The following is a 17,824-nucleotide window of genomic DNA, read 5'->3' on the forward strand; positions in this document are numbered from 1 at the left end:
ATTCGATGGTTTGGCACCTCTTTTCCAGGAGCTCAAACGGGCTCTCCCATGGGAAGTTTCTTTCCGTACAACAAAATGGCCGCATCCTGCCTGAGGGGTTCCAAGCCTATGGGAGGAAGGGAGTAGAGAGCGGCTGCCGTAAAGCAAAGAGCGGCTGCCGTAAAGCAAGGCAGCCCTTCCTGTCTTCCCTCTCCCACCCCTTCCCCCTCCCCTCACGGCCGTCGTAAACCGGTGAATGGAGAGGGAGTTGGAGCAGTGGGGGAGGGCGGAGAGGAGGGCATTAGCGAGTCGGGGCGGCGGAGTTTGTGGGGGTAGCGGCCGGCGGAGCGGAGGGTCGGAAGCCGGGCCTCGGCTAGCCCGGACAAAGGGCAGAGGAGGCGGGAGGTGACCGAGCTGCCGGCCTCTTGGCCGCCCAGGCCTGCGGAGAAGGGCACGGCGGAGCCCTCGCTTCCTGAGCGGGGGGAAGATGGATCCCAACCGGATCATCCAGGCGCTGAAAGGCACCATCGACCCCAAGCTGCGGATCGCGGCCGAGAACGAGCTCAACCAGGTGAGGACGGCGGTGCCGGGCTCTTCCTCCGCGGGCCCCGCCCTCGGCTCGGGCTTGGGAGCTGCCCCCTGCCAGGCCCTGGGGGGCGGCGGTGCACCTGCCCCCGACCCGGGCACCGGCTTGCCTCGCCGCCCCCCCCCCCCCGCCTCCTCGTCTTCTCCATCCAAACGCAACTTTTTTTCTTTTTTTTGGTCAAACCACACGCAGCTTTTTCCAAACCCCGAAGAGCTTGGCGGCTGCAGTTTCTGCCCATCCCACTTCTCCAACTCAGGACCCACTGTGGGTGCAGAAATAGCTTTAAAATACAAATCCTCAGTAGTGCTTCAGCGGGTCTCCACATCCTGCCCTCCCTACGAAAAACCAAGCCCGCTGAATCCCTTGCTTCTTTGGGGTGACATATCTCTCTCTCTCTGGCTTGAGCCCTGAGACATGTTGCAGGAACGGAAAAGAATTTTTTTTTTAACAGAACCTATTAAAGGAGCATTGGTGTTGATTCAGTAACCTAATTTGCTGGATAGTTTTCCTGTAGATTTCTAACATATTCTTTCAATAAACTGTTTTCTTTTTTTAGTTTTTTTTTTTGCAAGGCAGTGGGGTTAAGTGGCTTGCCCAAGGCCACACAGCTAGGTCATTAATTAAGTGTCTGAGGCCGGATTTGAACTCAGGTACTCTTGACTCCAAGAGCTGGTGCTCTATCCACTGCACCACCAAGCCGCCTCAATAAACTATTTTCAATAGTCTATTCTGTACTCCAGAAGAGTATTTCTTCTTCTTTTGTTTATTGCATATCCTAAATGGCCTTGGCCATTTCCCAAAGAAGGATTTAAATTCCTAGTTATCTTGACTCAAAATTTCTCATATTACCAATTGTATTTTTCTCACCATCTTCTAGATACTTTTTTTTTTTTTGGTTTTGCAAGGCAAACGGGGTTAAGTGGCTTGCCCAAGGCCACACAGCTAGGTCATTTTTAAGTGTCTGAGACCGTATTTGAACCCAGGTACTCCTGACTCCAGGACCGGTGTTTTTTCCACCACATCACCTAGCTGCCCCTTCTAGATACTTCTTAAAGATTAACATACCAAAACTCCTTAGCCTCTGGTTGTCCCCCAGTCCTCTACTGGACATTCTCTTTTCCTTCCTTTACTACTATGGTTTCAATTGTCTCTGTGCAGATAAATCTCAAATCTGTTTTTTCCTATCCTAACCATTTCTGCACTTCTAACCAATAGAATTGGATATTTTTGTAGACTTACTGAACTCACATCCAAAACTGAACTCATTTTCATTTTCCTTAAAACCTCCTTTGAAAAACTTCCCTGTTTCTGTTGAGGACATCTTTATCTTCTTAGTCACCAAGGCTCCCAACCTTAGTGTCATGCTCAATACCTCAAACTATTCTTCCCCTTCAAATTGTGTAGGATAAAAATTCACTTAAAAAGAAAAGTTTGTTTTGGCTTTTCTCAAGAAAAGGGCACACTCCAAGTCTCACAAAGGTAGTGAAGATCGAGGAGCTCTTTATAAGTTGCTCCTTCTATCTTTCCAGTCTTAACTTATTTTCTATACCTTACAACTTCCTTAAATCTACTTATGTAAATCAGTAGCAGTGGCTTCTGCTGTCTTTGCCCAAGATGTTCTTTTTTGACTTTGGGCATTTTCACTGACTGTTGATCCCCATCCCTTCATATCCTGGCTTTCCTCAAATCCCAGCTAAAATTTCACTGTATATTATCTTGTTTGTTGTAGTTTGACCTCCATTTTTTTTTTAGGTTTTTGGAAGGCAGTGGGGTTAAGTGGCTTGCCCAAGGCCACACAGCTAGGTAATTATTAAGTGTCTGAGGTCGGATTTGAACCCAAGTACTCCTGACTCCAGGGCCCGTGCTCTATTCACTGCACCACCTAGCTGCCCCTTAACCTCCATTCTTAAAGAGGATCAATAACATCTTGAGGGTCATTTTTTTTACTTTCCTCTTGAATTGAATTTAAGTGAGGCAGAGCTGTGCAAAGTCAGTGTCCTTACTTTTCTCCAGAGCCATCTAAACCTAGTGCCAAGACCAAAGTCAAGAGCCTGGGATGCGATGGATGAAGCTGACCTTTCTTAATTAAGATCTTTCCTTGGCCTCATTTTGCTTGTGGCAACCCATTCCATGACTAATGACTAGGTAAGAATTGAGACTAAAGGCGACCAAATTTACCATAGCAAAAATATCTCTCTGATAAGGGAATTACCACTAAGTTTCTGTACAGAAATGAAAGCAATTATTCTTCTAATTTAATTATTCTAAGCCATCAGAATCTAAATTATGAGCCACAGAGGCTTGTGCTGGGGACTCAGGCCTCAACCCAGTCAGTGAGTTTGGGGAGTGTCTACCCAAGTATGTGAAGACTTTGCCACAGTGATGATTTCTTTCAATTTGTTCAGCCTTATGAACAAATGAACTTAAGTTAAAGTAGGCTCTGTGGAGTGCTTGGTTGGACATCAAAGATGTCATCCTACTGCATCTTGACTTTTGTGTTGCTACTGGACTTTAATGACTCTGGAAGAGTTACTTTGTACATCTCTGTCTTAATGCAATTCATAGGCAGTTCATACTGATAATGTCATTGATCCTCTTCCAAAGGTTGGACAAACAACATTTATTGGCCATTCAATAAAAACTAGATTGGTTGGGCTTAAAGGCCTAGGCGCAGTTCCATTTAAAACACAAAGAGCTTTGGATTCCTTTAAAACAAAATTTTTAAAAATCCTATTTTTTCAAATCTATATTTCAAGTAATCATAAATGAAAACTGCACAGGGTAAAAAATAAATTGTTTAAATTTTTAGAAAAAAATCTAATTCCCAAACCCAAAATATGTTAAAAAATAAAAAAATAGCCAAAAATTACAGTCCTGTTGCCAGAATACCTATATGTAGTGGAGAGAGAGAGAGAGAGAGAGAGAGAGAGAGAGAGAGAGACACCGAGTGTATGTGTGCATGTGGCTGTAGTTGTGTCTGACTCCCAGGAAGGTATGTTTAATCTTCTTCCACTGTTTTCTAAGGGTTTCAGTGCTTCTAGATGCTTTTTTTTCCAGAGCTGGGTCAAGGGATCTCTCAATTCTTTGAAGGTGGTATGATAGAAGGAGAGGTGTAGACAATGCTCTCTTGGCCTATGCCTTAAACAGTTGTTATTGTGAATTGAGCTGGAACTTAAGTCCGGGAGATTTGAGTTAGAATGGGTAGGTCACTTAAGCTCTCTGTGCTTATCTGTCAAAATGACTTGTTGTGAAGATATTAAATTAGTTCATATGTAAAACACATTGAAGCCTTAAAGGATAGCTAGTAATAGTGGTAGTGGTAATGGTAGGAAAGGTAGCTGTAGTAGCAGAAGCAATAGCAGCGGTAGTAGTAAAAGGCATTTTATGAATGCCTGTTGACTGACTTTTATGTGACAGAATACTATGTGACAGTATTGTGAAGTATAGGACTTTATCTTCAGAATATAAACATAAGTCCTTGCAAGAATCTATGCTCTCTGATTTCAGACAGCAACTAATCCATCCATACCTTTCATTCCATGCTAATATTGTTCATATCCTTCCGCAAGATGTGTTGAGTTTTAGACTCAGAGGACTTTAGTTTGAATTCTTGTTCTTAATATTACAGAGGTGACCTTGGTCAAATTACTTAATATCTAGACCTCTATTAGAATGTAAACTCTTTGAAGGCAGGGACTGTATTTTTGCTTATATTTACAAACTTAGTGCTTATTAGTAAGCCTTTATGTTAGTTTACCATTATCACCTCCTTTATGTTATATTGAAAGTTTCAGTGGTTAAGCAGGTATTAATATGTTTTCTTTTATATCATTTCCATTTATAAAATCATATCAGTTTTTTATTTTGAACTACCTAAAAATACTGAGGTCTTTGGTAGTGAGAACTTTTTTTTTTTGAAAGGCAATGGGGTTAAGTGTCTGAGGTCGGATTTGAACTCAGGTACTCCTGACTCCAAGGCCAGTGCTCTATCCACCGCACCACCTAGCCACCCCAGTGAGAACTTTTTAAAAAATAAAGTACCTGTGGTGCTGTATGTAGTACAATCAGATAGTCACCAGGTTGAATCTGCACAAGGGTTGTTTTCATGGACAAGGGCTGCAAGGTCTAGTCTATCAACAAAGTCAGGTGTCTTATCATAGCAGAATACTGCTTTTCCTGGGGCTCTTGGGCATACCTGCCTATTGCCTATGGTTAGGAACTGTTGTTAGTGGTCTAGGGATGGCAGGTTCCTTCTCTGCAAGGGTTATTGCTCTTATTGTTGGGGCCATGAGAGCCAAATTGAAAACTGGGCTGGTAGCTAAGGGGGTACAGCTATTTCTGAGGCTTTTGGATTCAGCTTCCTGGGCTGATTCCATTTGGGTCTGATATGGGATAGTACTTTAGTTGAGTCTTTTTTTAAAAAAAAGTTTTAAAATATTTAAGGCAATGGGGTTAAGTGACTTGCCCAAGGTCACACAGCTAGGCAGTTATTAAGTATCTGAGGATAGATTTGAACTCAGGTCCTCCTGACTCCAAGGCCAGTGCTCTATCTACTGTATCACCTAGCTGCCCTGCTTTAGCTGAGTCTTAAAGAAAGCCAAAGATTCCTAGGAGTTGGAAAATTAGAAGGAGCAATACAGGCATGGGAATAACCCAGTGCTAAGTCTTAGAGATAGATTTTCTGATGTTTATAAAAAATTGAATAAAAATTTGATTGCTGTTTGAATTTTTCCCTACTTTTACCACATATATATATATGAAATTTTTCTCCTAAATCAATTCCCTTTCGAGTGTTTGTGATTGTTCTCTAAATAAAACCTTTACCACCCTAATTAAATTTATAGAATTTCTCTCCTCTGTGTATTCTCTAATGCTTAAAAAATTTTGTTTGATATTTAAATTCTTTTCATCATTGGTCAAGTTAATAGGATTTCTCTTCATAGTGAATTTTCTGATGACTTTATATGAACTTTCTAATCAAACACTTAATCATACTGATCACATTTATGGGGTTTCTTGATAATCCTTGGAGAATGAAATATTATGGATAAGAAACAGCCAGTAGGAAATATGCCTGGATTTTAGAGGACATGGAAGAGAGTAAGAATGTAAGGAAACTGGATATGTAGGTAGGGCCCAGGATAATGAAAGTTTAAATACCAAACAGGATTTCCTATTTGTTCTTGAAGGTAATTATAATAGCCTGGAGTTTTTTGAATAGGAGGATGACCTAGTTAGCTCTACCTTTAAAACATCATTTTATTATCTATGTGAAGGATAGTCCAGGTTAAGGGTGATGGAGGGCCAGAACTAGAATGGTTTTTGTGCAAGTGAAAGGAAGGGAACTTAGAAAAGAAAGAGGTATTGAGAAAAAGAAATCGCAAGATTTGGCAGCTATTTGGATATGTGGGACGATCAAACTGCCTTGAAGTTCAGAAGAGGGATAAGTTCTGTTTTGGACCTGTTGAGATTGAGATACCTTTACTTTAGGACATCCAGTTAAATATATGTAACAGGCAATTGGTCCTGCAGGACTGGTGCTGAAGGGAGAGATGCTTAGCCTGGGGTTGTGTGAACTTGATTTTTTAAAAAATAAGTTTTTGTTTTTTCAACTATGTGCAGCGATAGGTTTCAACAATCTTTTTTTTTGCAGGTTTTGAGTTTCACATTTTTCTCTCTCCCTCTCTTCTCTGCCCAGTTCCCCAACAGAAAGCCATCTAATTTAGGCTATACATGTATAACTATGCTAAACATAAAATCATCAATCTTGTTGTGAAAGAAGAATCAAATGAAAATAGAAAAAAAATTAGAGAAGAAAAAACATAATACATAAGACAACTTTTAAAAATTGAAGATAGTAAACATTGGTCTGCATTTAAACTCCATAGTTCTTTATCTGGGTATGAATGACATTTTCCATCACAATTTTTTTTAGAATTGTCTTTGATTACTGTACTACTGAAATGAACAAGTCCATCATAGTTGATCATCACCCAGTGTTGCTTTTAGTGTGTACAATGGTCTTCTGGTTCTTCTCACTTAACATCAGTTCATGCAAGTCTTTCTAGGCTATTCTGAAGTTCTATCCCTCATGATTTCTTATGAAACAAGTGCTCCTTCATGTTCATAATAGCAGAATTTTTTCAGCCATTTCCCAATTGAATGTATCCCCTCAGTTTCAATTATTCACCACTTCAAAAAGTGCTGCTATAAATATAGCATGTGGGTTCATTTACCCTTTTTTGTGATCTCTTTGGGAATACCTAGTAGTGTTTTGCTGGATCAAAGGGTAGGCAGTTGTATTGCCCTTTGGGCATAATTTCAAATTATTCTCCAGTAAGATTGGATCAGTTCACAACCCCACCAACAATGCATTAATGTCCCAGTTTTCCCATATCCCTTCCAACATTGATCATTTTCCATTTTAGTAATATTGGTCAACCTTATAGGATGTTTTAAATTGCAAGTTGTTTTAATTTGCATTTCTCTAGTTAATAATGATTTAGAACATTTTTTAATGACTATAGATAGCTTTAATTTCTTCATTTGAGCTTGCCTTTTCATTTCCTTTGACCATTTTATTAATTGGGGAATGACTTGTATTATAAATCTGACTCAGTTGTGAACTTGATTTTTTGAGCATGTTGATAATTTCAATATAATTTATTTCCTTTATAATCCTATATATTTTATGCATTTAAAAACATTATTTTGAGAAGAGTTCCATTTATTTCACTAATGACAAAGGAACTCATGAAATAAACAAAAAAATAATTAAGAACTTCTGGTGTAGAAAGGGATGCTTTGGACTAACTCTGGTGGAGACACCCAGAGTTAGTGGTTATGACATCGTTGAAGAGCTAGGGAGATACTGAACTGAGTTCAGATGGGTAGGAAGAAATAAGCCAAGAGAGCAGGTCATAAAGACCTAGAGAGGAAAGTATCTATGAGTTGATCAATAATGCATTGGAGCAGAAATGTCAAGAAGGAAAAGGATTGAGAAAAGGCCATTAGATTTGGATGAGAGCAGTTTCTAGTATTGTTGAGGTTTGAAGCCAGATTTCAGTGGGTAAGAGAAGTGAAACCAAGTAGAGATGTCTTTTTCAGAGAGTTTAGTTGAAAGGAGTAAGAGATAAATGGAGGAAGGTTTTTTAAAAAAATTTTAAAATGAGGAATTATAGGGTATATTTCTAGGAAGTAGGGAAGAAACCAGCAGGTAGAGAGAGAGAATGAAGATGTTAGTATGGTCTAGACAATCTGTGAAGATGAGAAGGGATAGCCTCAAATACAGAAGTACTGCTTCACCATAAGAGCCTGGGATGAAGGAAGAGGGAATTGGTGAAGATATCAAAAGATTGTTAGAAAGGATGAGGGCAGGGGCGGCTAGGTGGTGCAGTGGATAAAGCACCGGCCCTGGAGTCAGGAGTACCTGGGTTCAAATCCAGCCTCAGACACTTAATAATTACCTAGCCGTGTGGCCTTGGGCAAGCCACTTAACCCCATTTGCCTTGCAAAAAAACCTAAAAAAAAAAAAGAGAAAAAGAAAGAATGAGGGGAGAAGATCTTCTTCAATGGCCTCCATTGTTTTGTTTAAGCATGAGTGAGTTTTATGGAGAAAAGAAATTAACAATAGCTGCTGTGGGAGTAGTGTGATAGAAATCAATTAGGGAAGAGTGGCAGCATTGCTACAGTGATGGCATCATGATTTCATTCCTTTAGCATGTTCAGTACTATGTGAGTGGGAATAACCTAGGATTAGAGTTTGACCAGGCATGATAAGTAATAGAATAAGGACATAAAGATATCCAGGTTGGAGGATACGGTAGAATTAAACAGGATAACCACCCTGTCAAATTGAGAAAGGAGAAGAATATAGCTAGAGCAGGATTATGATCTGGGGTAGTTCTAAAAGAATTGATCAATTAGAAGCCAGTCATGATAGCATGCATGAATGTGTGTGTGTATGTATGTATGTATGTATGTATGTATAGATGTATGTATGTATTTCTGATTTGTGATTCTCCCCCCCCAGGTTCCCTCCCATCTTTTACTAAAAATATGCCTTGAAGAAAAAAAACAGCAAGAACAAAATGTATTAGTGATAGGCAATCAAATGATAAGTGTTCCAATATTGATCTAATCCCAGATAATGGAAGCAGAGTGATGAGAATAATGAATGAAAGTGAGGGTATCACTAACATGTAGGGTGAAAACAGTTAAGTCTGGTATAGTAAAAATACAGCCTTCAGAAATTTGAGGAAAAACCAAGTAGAGAAATCATTAAAGCAAGCAACATACATAGCCAAATAGATACTAGCTAGAAAATTTGTGAAAAAGAGAAGACTACTGGCTTTTGTATTTTTTTGTCTGTCCAAATTTTTTTTTTCAAGGCAATGGGGTTAAGTGGCTTGCCCAAGGCCACACGGTTAGGTAATTATTAAGTGTCTGAGGTTGGATTTGAACTCAGGTACTCCTGACTCCAGGGCCGGTGCTTTATCCACTGCACCACCTAGCCGCCCCTCTGTCCAAATTTTATTCTGAAAACATTGTCTTTCTTTCTTTTTCTTTCTTTCTTTCTTTCTTTCTTTCTTTCTTTCTTTCTTTCTTTCTTTCTTTCTTTCTTTCGTTCTTTCTTACAGTTTTTTTTCTTGCTTTTTTGTTTTCTTCTCTTTTTTTAAAAAAAATTTTCCAATTGCATATAGAGACAATTCTCAACATTCATTTCTTAACTGATTCAACATTTCTTCCTTCCTTCCTTCCTTCCTTCCTTCCTTCCCTTGCTCCTTCCTCTTTTCCCTCATCTCTTTCTGTCCACATCTGGTATCATACCCTTACCTGCCCATACTCTGCCTCAAGTAATGTAAATTTTGATTGATGAAATCTGACAAGATATTGTGGGGTTTACAGGTTAGATTTTTTTTTAGCAAGGCAAATGGGGTTAAGTGGCTTGCCCAAGACCACACGGCTAGGTAATTATTAAGTGTCTGAGACCGGATTTGAACCCAGGTACTCCTGACTCCAGGGCCGGTGCTTTATCCACTGCGCCACCTAGCTGCCCCCCAACATTCATTTCTTGAAAGATTTTGAGTTCCAAATTTTCCCCCCTCCCTTCATTCCTCCCCAAGATGGCAAGCAATCTGATATACATGTGCAATAATAAAGATATATTTCTACATAGTTATGGCTAAGAGATGAAGCTATGGTTTGTTTTAGGGGTTAAAAAATTCACCAATCTCTGACTCAGGGAAGTAAGAAAGGCTTTGACTTTAGTTCACATGCTTCACAAAAGTTTAAACACAGCAAAGTTTTAAGAGTTTAAGTACAACAAATTAGTTCACAGGCTACGTTTTTTGGTGAAGCAGCATAATAGTTTCTTAAAGGTCAGACTAATTAGTTGAAGTTAAGAATGTCTAAAGTGCTTAGAAAGGAGAAAGGGAAAGAAAAGAAGGTTAGATTAACATAGATCTAGCCGAATGGGGCTGGGGTCATATTATTTCAACCACATGGGTCGGATCACATGGATCCAGCTTAAAGAAGAGAAGATGATTTACATTAGTTTATTTTATATTCTACAACTTTATGTATTTTTTTTTTATGGTGCAATAGGAGTTAAGTGACTTACCCAGAGTCATAGCTATTGAGTGTCAAGTCTCTGAGTCCACTTTTGGTCTCTGCTCTTCTTGACTCTAGGGCCCATGTACTAGCCAGTGCGCCACCTAGCTGCCATTATCCTGAAATTTTGCAAAAGTTGTAAAATGTTTTTAGATAATTTTCTTGTATTCTCTAAGTATCATATTCTATCATCTGCAAAATGTGATAGTTTTGATTTCTCATCGCCTATTCTAACTTTTTTCAATTTTTTTTTCCTTTTTGTTACAGCTAACAGTTCTAATAAACATTGAATGATAGTGAAGGTAATGAGTATCTTCACTTCACAACTCTGATCTTATTGGGAAGACTTTTGGCTTATCCCCATAACAGAGAATGCTTGCAGATGGTTTAAATAGAAATTACTTATAATTTTAAGGAAATACTTAAAATTCTCTCTAGTGTTTTAAATAGGAATGGGTGCTGTATTTTGTTAAAAGCTTTTTCAACATCTATTGAGATAAACTTATGATTTGTTGGTTTTGTTATTGATATGGTCAGTTGTATTGATAGTTTTCCTACTACTGAACTAACTCATCATTCTCTATTTATTTGTCTATCTATCTATTTATTTTGTAATTTAAAGATTTTATTTGATTTTTGAGTTTGAGTTTTACAATTTTTCTCCCAATCTTACTTCCCTCCCCCCACCCCCCCCACCCCCCATGGAAAGCAGTCTGTCAGTCTTTATTTTGTTTCCATGTTGTACATTGATCCAAATTGAGTGTGATGACAGAGAAATCACATCCTTAAGGAAGAAACAAAAAGTATAAGATAACAAGATCAGACAATAAGATATATATATTTTTTCTAAATTAAAGGGAATAGTCCTTGAAATTTGTTCAAACTCTATGGCTCTTTATCTGGATACAGATGGTATTCTCCATTGCAGACAGCCCAAAATTGTCCCTGGTTGTTGCACTGATGGAACGAGTAAATCCATCAAGGTAGATCATCACCCCCATGTTGCTGTTAGGGTGTACAGTGTTTTTCTGGTTTTGCTCATCTCACTCAGCATCAGTTCGTGCAAATCCCCCCAGGTTTCTCTGAATTCCCATCCCTCCTGGTTTCTAATAGAACAGTAGTGTTCCATGGCATGCATATACCACAGTTTGCTAAGCCATTCCCCAATTGAAGGACATTTACTTGATTTTCAATTCTTTACCACCACAAACAAGGCTGCTATGAATATTTTTGTACAAGTGATGTTTTTACCCTTTTTCTTCATCCTAAGTCAGCATTCTTGATATAAATCCTATCTGGTCATAGTGTATGATCCTTATGATATATTGTTGTATTCTCTTTAGTAGTATTTAATTTAAATTTTTTGCATCAATTTTCTTTAGGGGAAATTTGATCTATAGTTTTCTTTCTCTGTTTCACCTTTTCTTGGTTTATGTATCAGCACCATATTTATATAATTAAGGGATTTTGGTAAAACTTTTTGCCAATTTTTTCAAATAGGTTAAATAGTAATGGAATTAATTGTTCTTTAAATGTGTGAACCCACATGCCCTGGGTTTTTTTTTCTTAGGGAGTTTATTGATGGTTTGTTCAATTTCTTTTTCTTAAGATGGGGTTATTTATGTATTCTGTCTTTTGTTAATCTGGGCAATTTGTATTTTTGTAAATATTTATCCATTTTGCTCAGGTTGATTGACATATAATTGGGTGAAATATTTGCTAGTGATTGTTTAATTTCCTCTTCTTCATTGGTGAATTCACCATTTTCATACTGTATATCTGGTTTCTTATTTATTTAAATCAAATTTACTGATGGTTTATCTAATTAGTTTTTTAAAAAATAGAACCTGCTCCTAGTTTTATTTATTAGTGTAATAGTTTTCTTTCAGTTTTAATAACCTCACTTTTGGTTTTCAGTATTTCCAATTTGGTGTTCATTTGGGGATTTAAAAAATTATCTTTTAAAAATTTTTTAGTTGCATCCCCAATTCATTGATCTCCTCTTTCTCCATTTTATTGATGTAAGAATTTAGAGAAATAAAATTTGAACTATATGCTAATATAATATGACTACACTCTTTAAATTTTAATATATTGTCTCATTGTCATTCTCTTTAATGTAATTATCAATTATTTTTATGATTTGTCTTCCCCAGAGTTACCTCAGGCTCAAAACCCAAGTGTTATCCTCAACTCCTCACTTTCTCTTAGGTTTCCTCTCATCCTCCACCACTATGCCCTCCATCCAATAGGTTTCTAAATTTCTGTTGCCACAATTTTTGACCCTATCATTTTATTTCTGGACTATGGTAGTAGCCTTCTAGTTGGCCTCTCTGCATCAATTCTTTCTTCATTCCATATTCTCTTCTCCACTCAGATGACAAAATGATCTTCCCAAAACATAGGTATGACCATGCCAGCTTTTTATTCAGTAAACTTCAGTGGTTCCTTATTATACCTGGAATGAAATATAAATTCCTCTGTTAGACATTCAAATCTCTTATGCCTTACTTTTTTCCTCCATGTACAGACAATTCTTGATTTATGTAAATTTGCATTGTAGAAATTCAACTTTACTTAAAGAATTCTGAAAGACATTTGCATTCCAAAATAATTAAGCTATGTTGACTTTATTGTACACTACTGTTCTGGCTTTGCCACTGTTCTGTCTTGTGCCCTTCTCACCAAAGAAAGCAAAAAGCAAAAACCAAAACAACCATTAAAGAAAATTCAAGTGAAAGCAGCCGAATAAAGGCACAGAAAGATGCCCACTGTTGGTAGATTGTGGGGGACATAACTTGAGACCTCTGGCACCTTTTCTCTACTCATCTACATGTCTCCCTCCTTAACTCTTCCCTACCCCTTCCTGCCTTATTGTTCTTCTTGATTCTTGCCAGTTCTGATATGTTCCTGTTACTCTTGCTTCCCAGTCTTTGGCCCCCATGTGTTCGTTTCTGCCTTCTCTCTCTACCTTCCCCACTTCTGGGCATATATTCACAGTACAATAATTTGTGTAGATCAGTCTGCTTAAGTAAAGTAAGAATTTTTTTTACTCTTGTTTGATTACTCTAACTCTGGGCAATTTCACTGACAGTACCCCATTCCTAGGTTTTTCTCTTTTCTTATATCTGTTTCTGGGCATTTCTGACTTCCTTCATATCTCCTTCTGCAAAGTCTTTTCTCATTTCCCTCAATGCAAGTCACTTCCCTTTTGGGCTATCTTCAATTTTTCCCTGTATAAATATGTTGTATATAGGTATTTGACAGTTTTCTTTCCCGTTAGAATGTGAGCTCCTTGAAAGTAGAGGGGTGGGGGGGCGGCTAGGTGGCATAGTAGATAAAGCAGTAGCCCTGGAGTCAGGAGTACTGGGTTCAAATCTGGTCTCAGACACGTAATAATTACCTAGCTGTGTGACCTTGGGCAAGCCACTTAACCCCATTTGCCTTGAAAAAAAACTAAAAAAAAGTAGGGGATGGGGGGCAGCTAGGTGGTGCAGTGGATAAAAAAAAAGTAGGGGGGTGGGGTAGACTATCTTTAACATTTGGTAATCTCAGTAGATGCTTAATGCTTTTGAATTAAATCTGTGGATATTAGATGAAAAGAAAAATCACTAATTTTTGACTTTTTTTTTAGTTTTTGTAAGGTAGTGGGGTTAAGTGACTTGCTCAGGGTCACACAGATAGGTAATTATTAAGTGTCTAAGGTCATATTTGTTTTATTTTATTTTATTTTTTTAGGTTTTTTGCAAGGCAAATGGGGTTAAGTGGCTTGCCCAAGGCCACACAGCTAGGTAATTATTAAGGGTCTGTGGCCGGATTTGAATTTAGGTACTCCTGACTCCAGGGCTGGTGCTCTATCCACTGCGCCACCTAGCTACCTAATTTAGAGTTTTTTATGCTTATTTGTTTCCTGTAGCACAATAAAATTCTATTACATTCATGTACCACAATTTGTTTTTTAAAATTTTAATTTAATTTTTAGTTTAAACGATTTTTGTTTTCCTTTTCATCCTAATTACATTTCATTTTTTTTCTTTGCAACTTTTGTGCTTTAATACAATTAATACTTTGACTTCAGCAGACAGATGCATCTAAATCATCCTTAGGCAGTCCTTCCATAAAATGAGAGATTTAGACTAGATAGCTGAAGTCTTTTCCAGTTCTAAATCCTGATGCTATGACTGTACTATGCATCTTTCTTGATAGTGATAAAAACATTTGGGGAACAAGAGATGTCATCAGAATTTGTATGATAAGGGGAGGAAAACGGGCAAAAAGGGGGGGAGAGGGAGAAGTTCTTTTTTCCTTATTGGTTTCTATGCAATATGAACAGATCTAAGGGAAGGTCTCCCAGCATGGAGAGTGGATATAAATGGAGGATTTAGAGGAAAACATATTTACCCACACTGAGCAGGCATGAATGGATTGCTATCTGCATTAGTTGAGAGAATACCCATAAAAAGGTACAAAATTCTATAATATTTAATTTAAAATTATATTCTTCGTAGTGGGTCACAATCTAACAATTTCACTTTCAATTATCATAAGTTTGTTTACTGTCAATAAAAACAAATAATGAAAGACATTCAAAATTAGAATATTTTATGTAAAATTCTTACTTAAAGCATAGCTAAATAAATTAAATGTTTCTGTTCATTGTACTACTTGCAAGTCCTTTTGAAATTCTATAATCATGGACTTTGTTTTTTTTTTATGTCCCTTGTTATAAATGAATGAAAAGAAAAACCTGCTAGAGTGAGAGAAAATTGTACATTTTATTCATGAACTTTGCAAGATACACCTTACAAGATATGGGTACCTCACTCCTAGGCGTGAGGCACACCTTAGTCTCAGGAGTCAGGTAATTTATTGTCCTCAGAAACTCTTTCCCCTCCCTCTTGGATGTTCATAGGCTCTCAGAGTTAGAGTTACAATCTAAAAGATCCGCCCATTCCATGATATGCCCCTAATATGATCCCCTCCACATCATCCAAGGCATAATACACTAAAGAACCCCAATAGTCACAGGGGGTGTGTGGGTTAATATTCAATTACCTAATTGCACAAACTCAGTAGCATTAGGTCAGGATCTCTAGGTCACTCTTGACCTTTGGGGTTTGGTATCCCCGGAATGGAATTAGGAAGACTCTTCCAGTCTTGTGATTGGCTGGGCCATTTCCCCTTTGTCATGGATTCCCTAAGGGCTCCCCTCCACATCCTGTGAAGACCATCACCCTCTATTTCCCACAACTTCCTCTTTTGTAATGGATTCCCTAAAGGCTCCCCTCCACACCCTGTGAAGACTAACACCCTACATTTTTCACATTACTGTAGTCAATGTATATAATGTTATAACACTAATATTAAGCACAAGTGCCTCTACTTGTTCCAGTATACTTCATACTTAGTTCTAACAACATGAAATTAACAAAAAATTTCCAGCTATTCTCCATTTGCTGGTCATAGGATGCTTCTAATTTTTTGATACCCAAAACAAAGTAGTCCTGAAAACTGTTTACTTTTCTATAATGGGATTACTGGCTCAAAATAAACTCTTATTGTATACTTGAATGTTAAATATCTATCTATCTATTTATTCATTCATTTATTGTTTGTTTGTGTGTTTTACTGTGCAAATGGGGTTAAGTGGCTTGCCCAGGGCCACACAGCTAGCTAATTATTAAGTGTCTGAGACCAGATTTGAACCCAGGTACTCCTGACTCCAGGGCCTGTGCTTTATCCACTGTGCCACCTAGCTGCCCTAGAATGTTAAATCTCTAAAATGGTTTGTGCCAATCTGCAATTCCAATGAGTGCCCATTTCCCCATAACCCACCCAACAAATCAAATATTCTTTGCTATTTATAGTAGATATGAGGTAGTATTCCAAGGTCAGCTAGAGCTGCATTTCTAATTACACTTCAAAAATGTTTAGTCATGAAAAACAAATTCCCACATGGGTTATGTCCCTCCTCCCTCCACAAAAAAGGAAAGAAAAAAGAATACAATTTAGTCTTTACTCTTGAGTTCATCAACTCTATATGAAAGTAACTTTTTTTCCCTATATCTCATTTATTTTTCCTTTTAAGATTTTTAATTAGTCAATAATCAATAAACTTTTACTAAGTGCTAGACCCTGTGCTAAATGGTGGTGTGTATGTGTTTAGTATTGATATTTATTTATTGTTATAGCACTTTTTAGCAAAATATAATTGCCCTGTTTTTCTCTTTTAAATAGATATATATTTTTTTTACTTTGAGGTCTTGTGGGCTACTATGCCTTTTTTTTAACTTGAGTTGAGGTGAAATAGATTCTGTTTCACCCAGTAATTTAACTTGTTTTTTATTTCCTTTAAGTGTCTTTCTTGTAAACAGGATACTGATTTCTAATTCAGTTTGTTATTCTTTTATTTTATGAGTGAGTGTATGCATCCCATTCATATTCACAATTAGAATTGCTTAGTATTTTCTTTCATACTATTCATATACTTATTCTATTTTTTTCCTATTTTATTTCTGACTAATGCTTCCCTTAATCTTTCCTTTCTCTTAGAATTCTTCCTTTTTCATTTAATCCTTTTTTCTTCTTACTCTAAGGGTAAGAGATATTTTTTCTATTCTCCCCCCCTTTTTTTTAAGGTTTTTGCAAGGCAAATGGGTTTAAGTGGCTTGCCCAAAGCCACACAGCTAGGTAATTATTAAGTGTCTGAGGTCGGATTTAAATTTTGACTTAACCCTATTGCCTTGCAGAAACCGGGGCAGAAACTAATTAATTAATTAAAATTGGATCAATTGGAAAAGGAGTTGCAAAAGGCAAATGAGGAAAACTTAAAAAAAATGGAGTCTATGGAAACTAATGACTTCATGAGACAGCAGGGCTCTTTTTTTTTCTTTGTGATATTTTATATTCTCTATGTTTTTCATTCTTTAAATTTTAGTCAGTTCTAATTTTCAAAGAATTATTTTCTTCAGTAAGGCTTTTTAGTAAGTTCTTAAGTAATATTAAGTAGTAAATATCTCCCCCCCATCCTACTTTTTCTTTACATTTCTTATTTCCCTAGTTTTTCCTCTCTTTTCTTATTTTTCTTTCTACTACTCTCATTTTTTTTATACTTTTTTGTTAGTTTTTTTTTTTTCCCAGGCAAATGTGGTTAAGTGGCTTGCCCAAGGCCACACAGCTAGGTAAAATTATTAAGTGTCTGAGGCTGGATTTGAACTCAGGTACTCCTGACTCCAGGACTGGTGCTCTATCCACTGCACCACCTACCAGCCCCCCTCATTTAGTTTTTTTTGTTTGTTTTTTTTTAGGCTTTTACAAGGCAAATGGGGTTAAGTGGCTTGCCCAAGGTCACATGGCTAAGTAATTATTAAGTGTCTGAGACCAGATTTGAACCCAGGTACTCCTGACTCCAGGGCCTGTGCTTTATCCACTACGCCACCTAGCTGCCCCCCTCATTTAGATTTTAAAATCATTTTTAGGTCCTTTAATTGGGGTGAGGAGAGGGGGGATGTCTTTTGACTAAGGTTTTTGTCTTTTGCTCCTTTCACAGTTTATTTTGGGGCCTGAAAGTTTTTTTTAGTTTTTTTGTAAGGCAAACGGGGTAAAGTGGCTTGCCCAAGGCCACACAGCTACGTAATTATTAAGTGT

At 37.5% G+C, this 17,824-nt stretch overlaps 1 protein-coding gene across 1 annotated transcript in view; it reads left to right on the plus strand.

Annotated features, from left to right (window-relative positions):
• The first annotated feature begins 210 nt into the window (after positions 1-210).
• IPO8 (importin 8) overlaps positions 211-17,824 on the plus strand; it is a 178,016-nt gene continuing 160,402 nt past the window's right edge. Inside the window, exon 1 of the mRNA XM_074195331.1 lies at positions 211-550. Coding sequence (XP_074051432.1) covers positions 467-550 — 84 coding nt within the window. The 5' untranslated portion in view covers positions 211-466. The remainder of the gene's footprint in view (positions 551-17,824) is intronic.

The sequence above is a fragment of the Macrotis lagotis genome, chromosome 7, assembly GCF_037893015.1.
Source record: "Macrotis lagotis isolate mMagLag1 chromosome 7, bilby.v1.9.chrom.fasta, whole genome shotgun sequence".
NCBI lineage: Eukaryota > Metazoa > Chordata > Mammalia > Peramelemorphia > Peramelidae > Macrotis > Macrotis lagotis.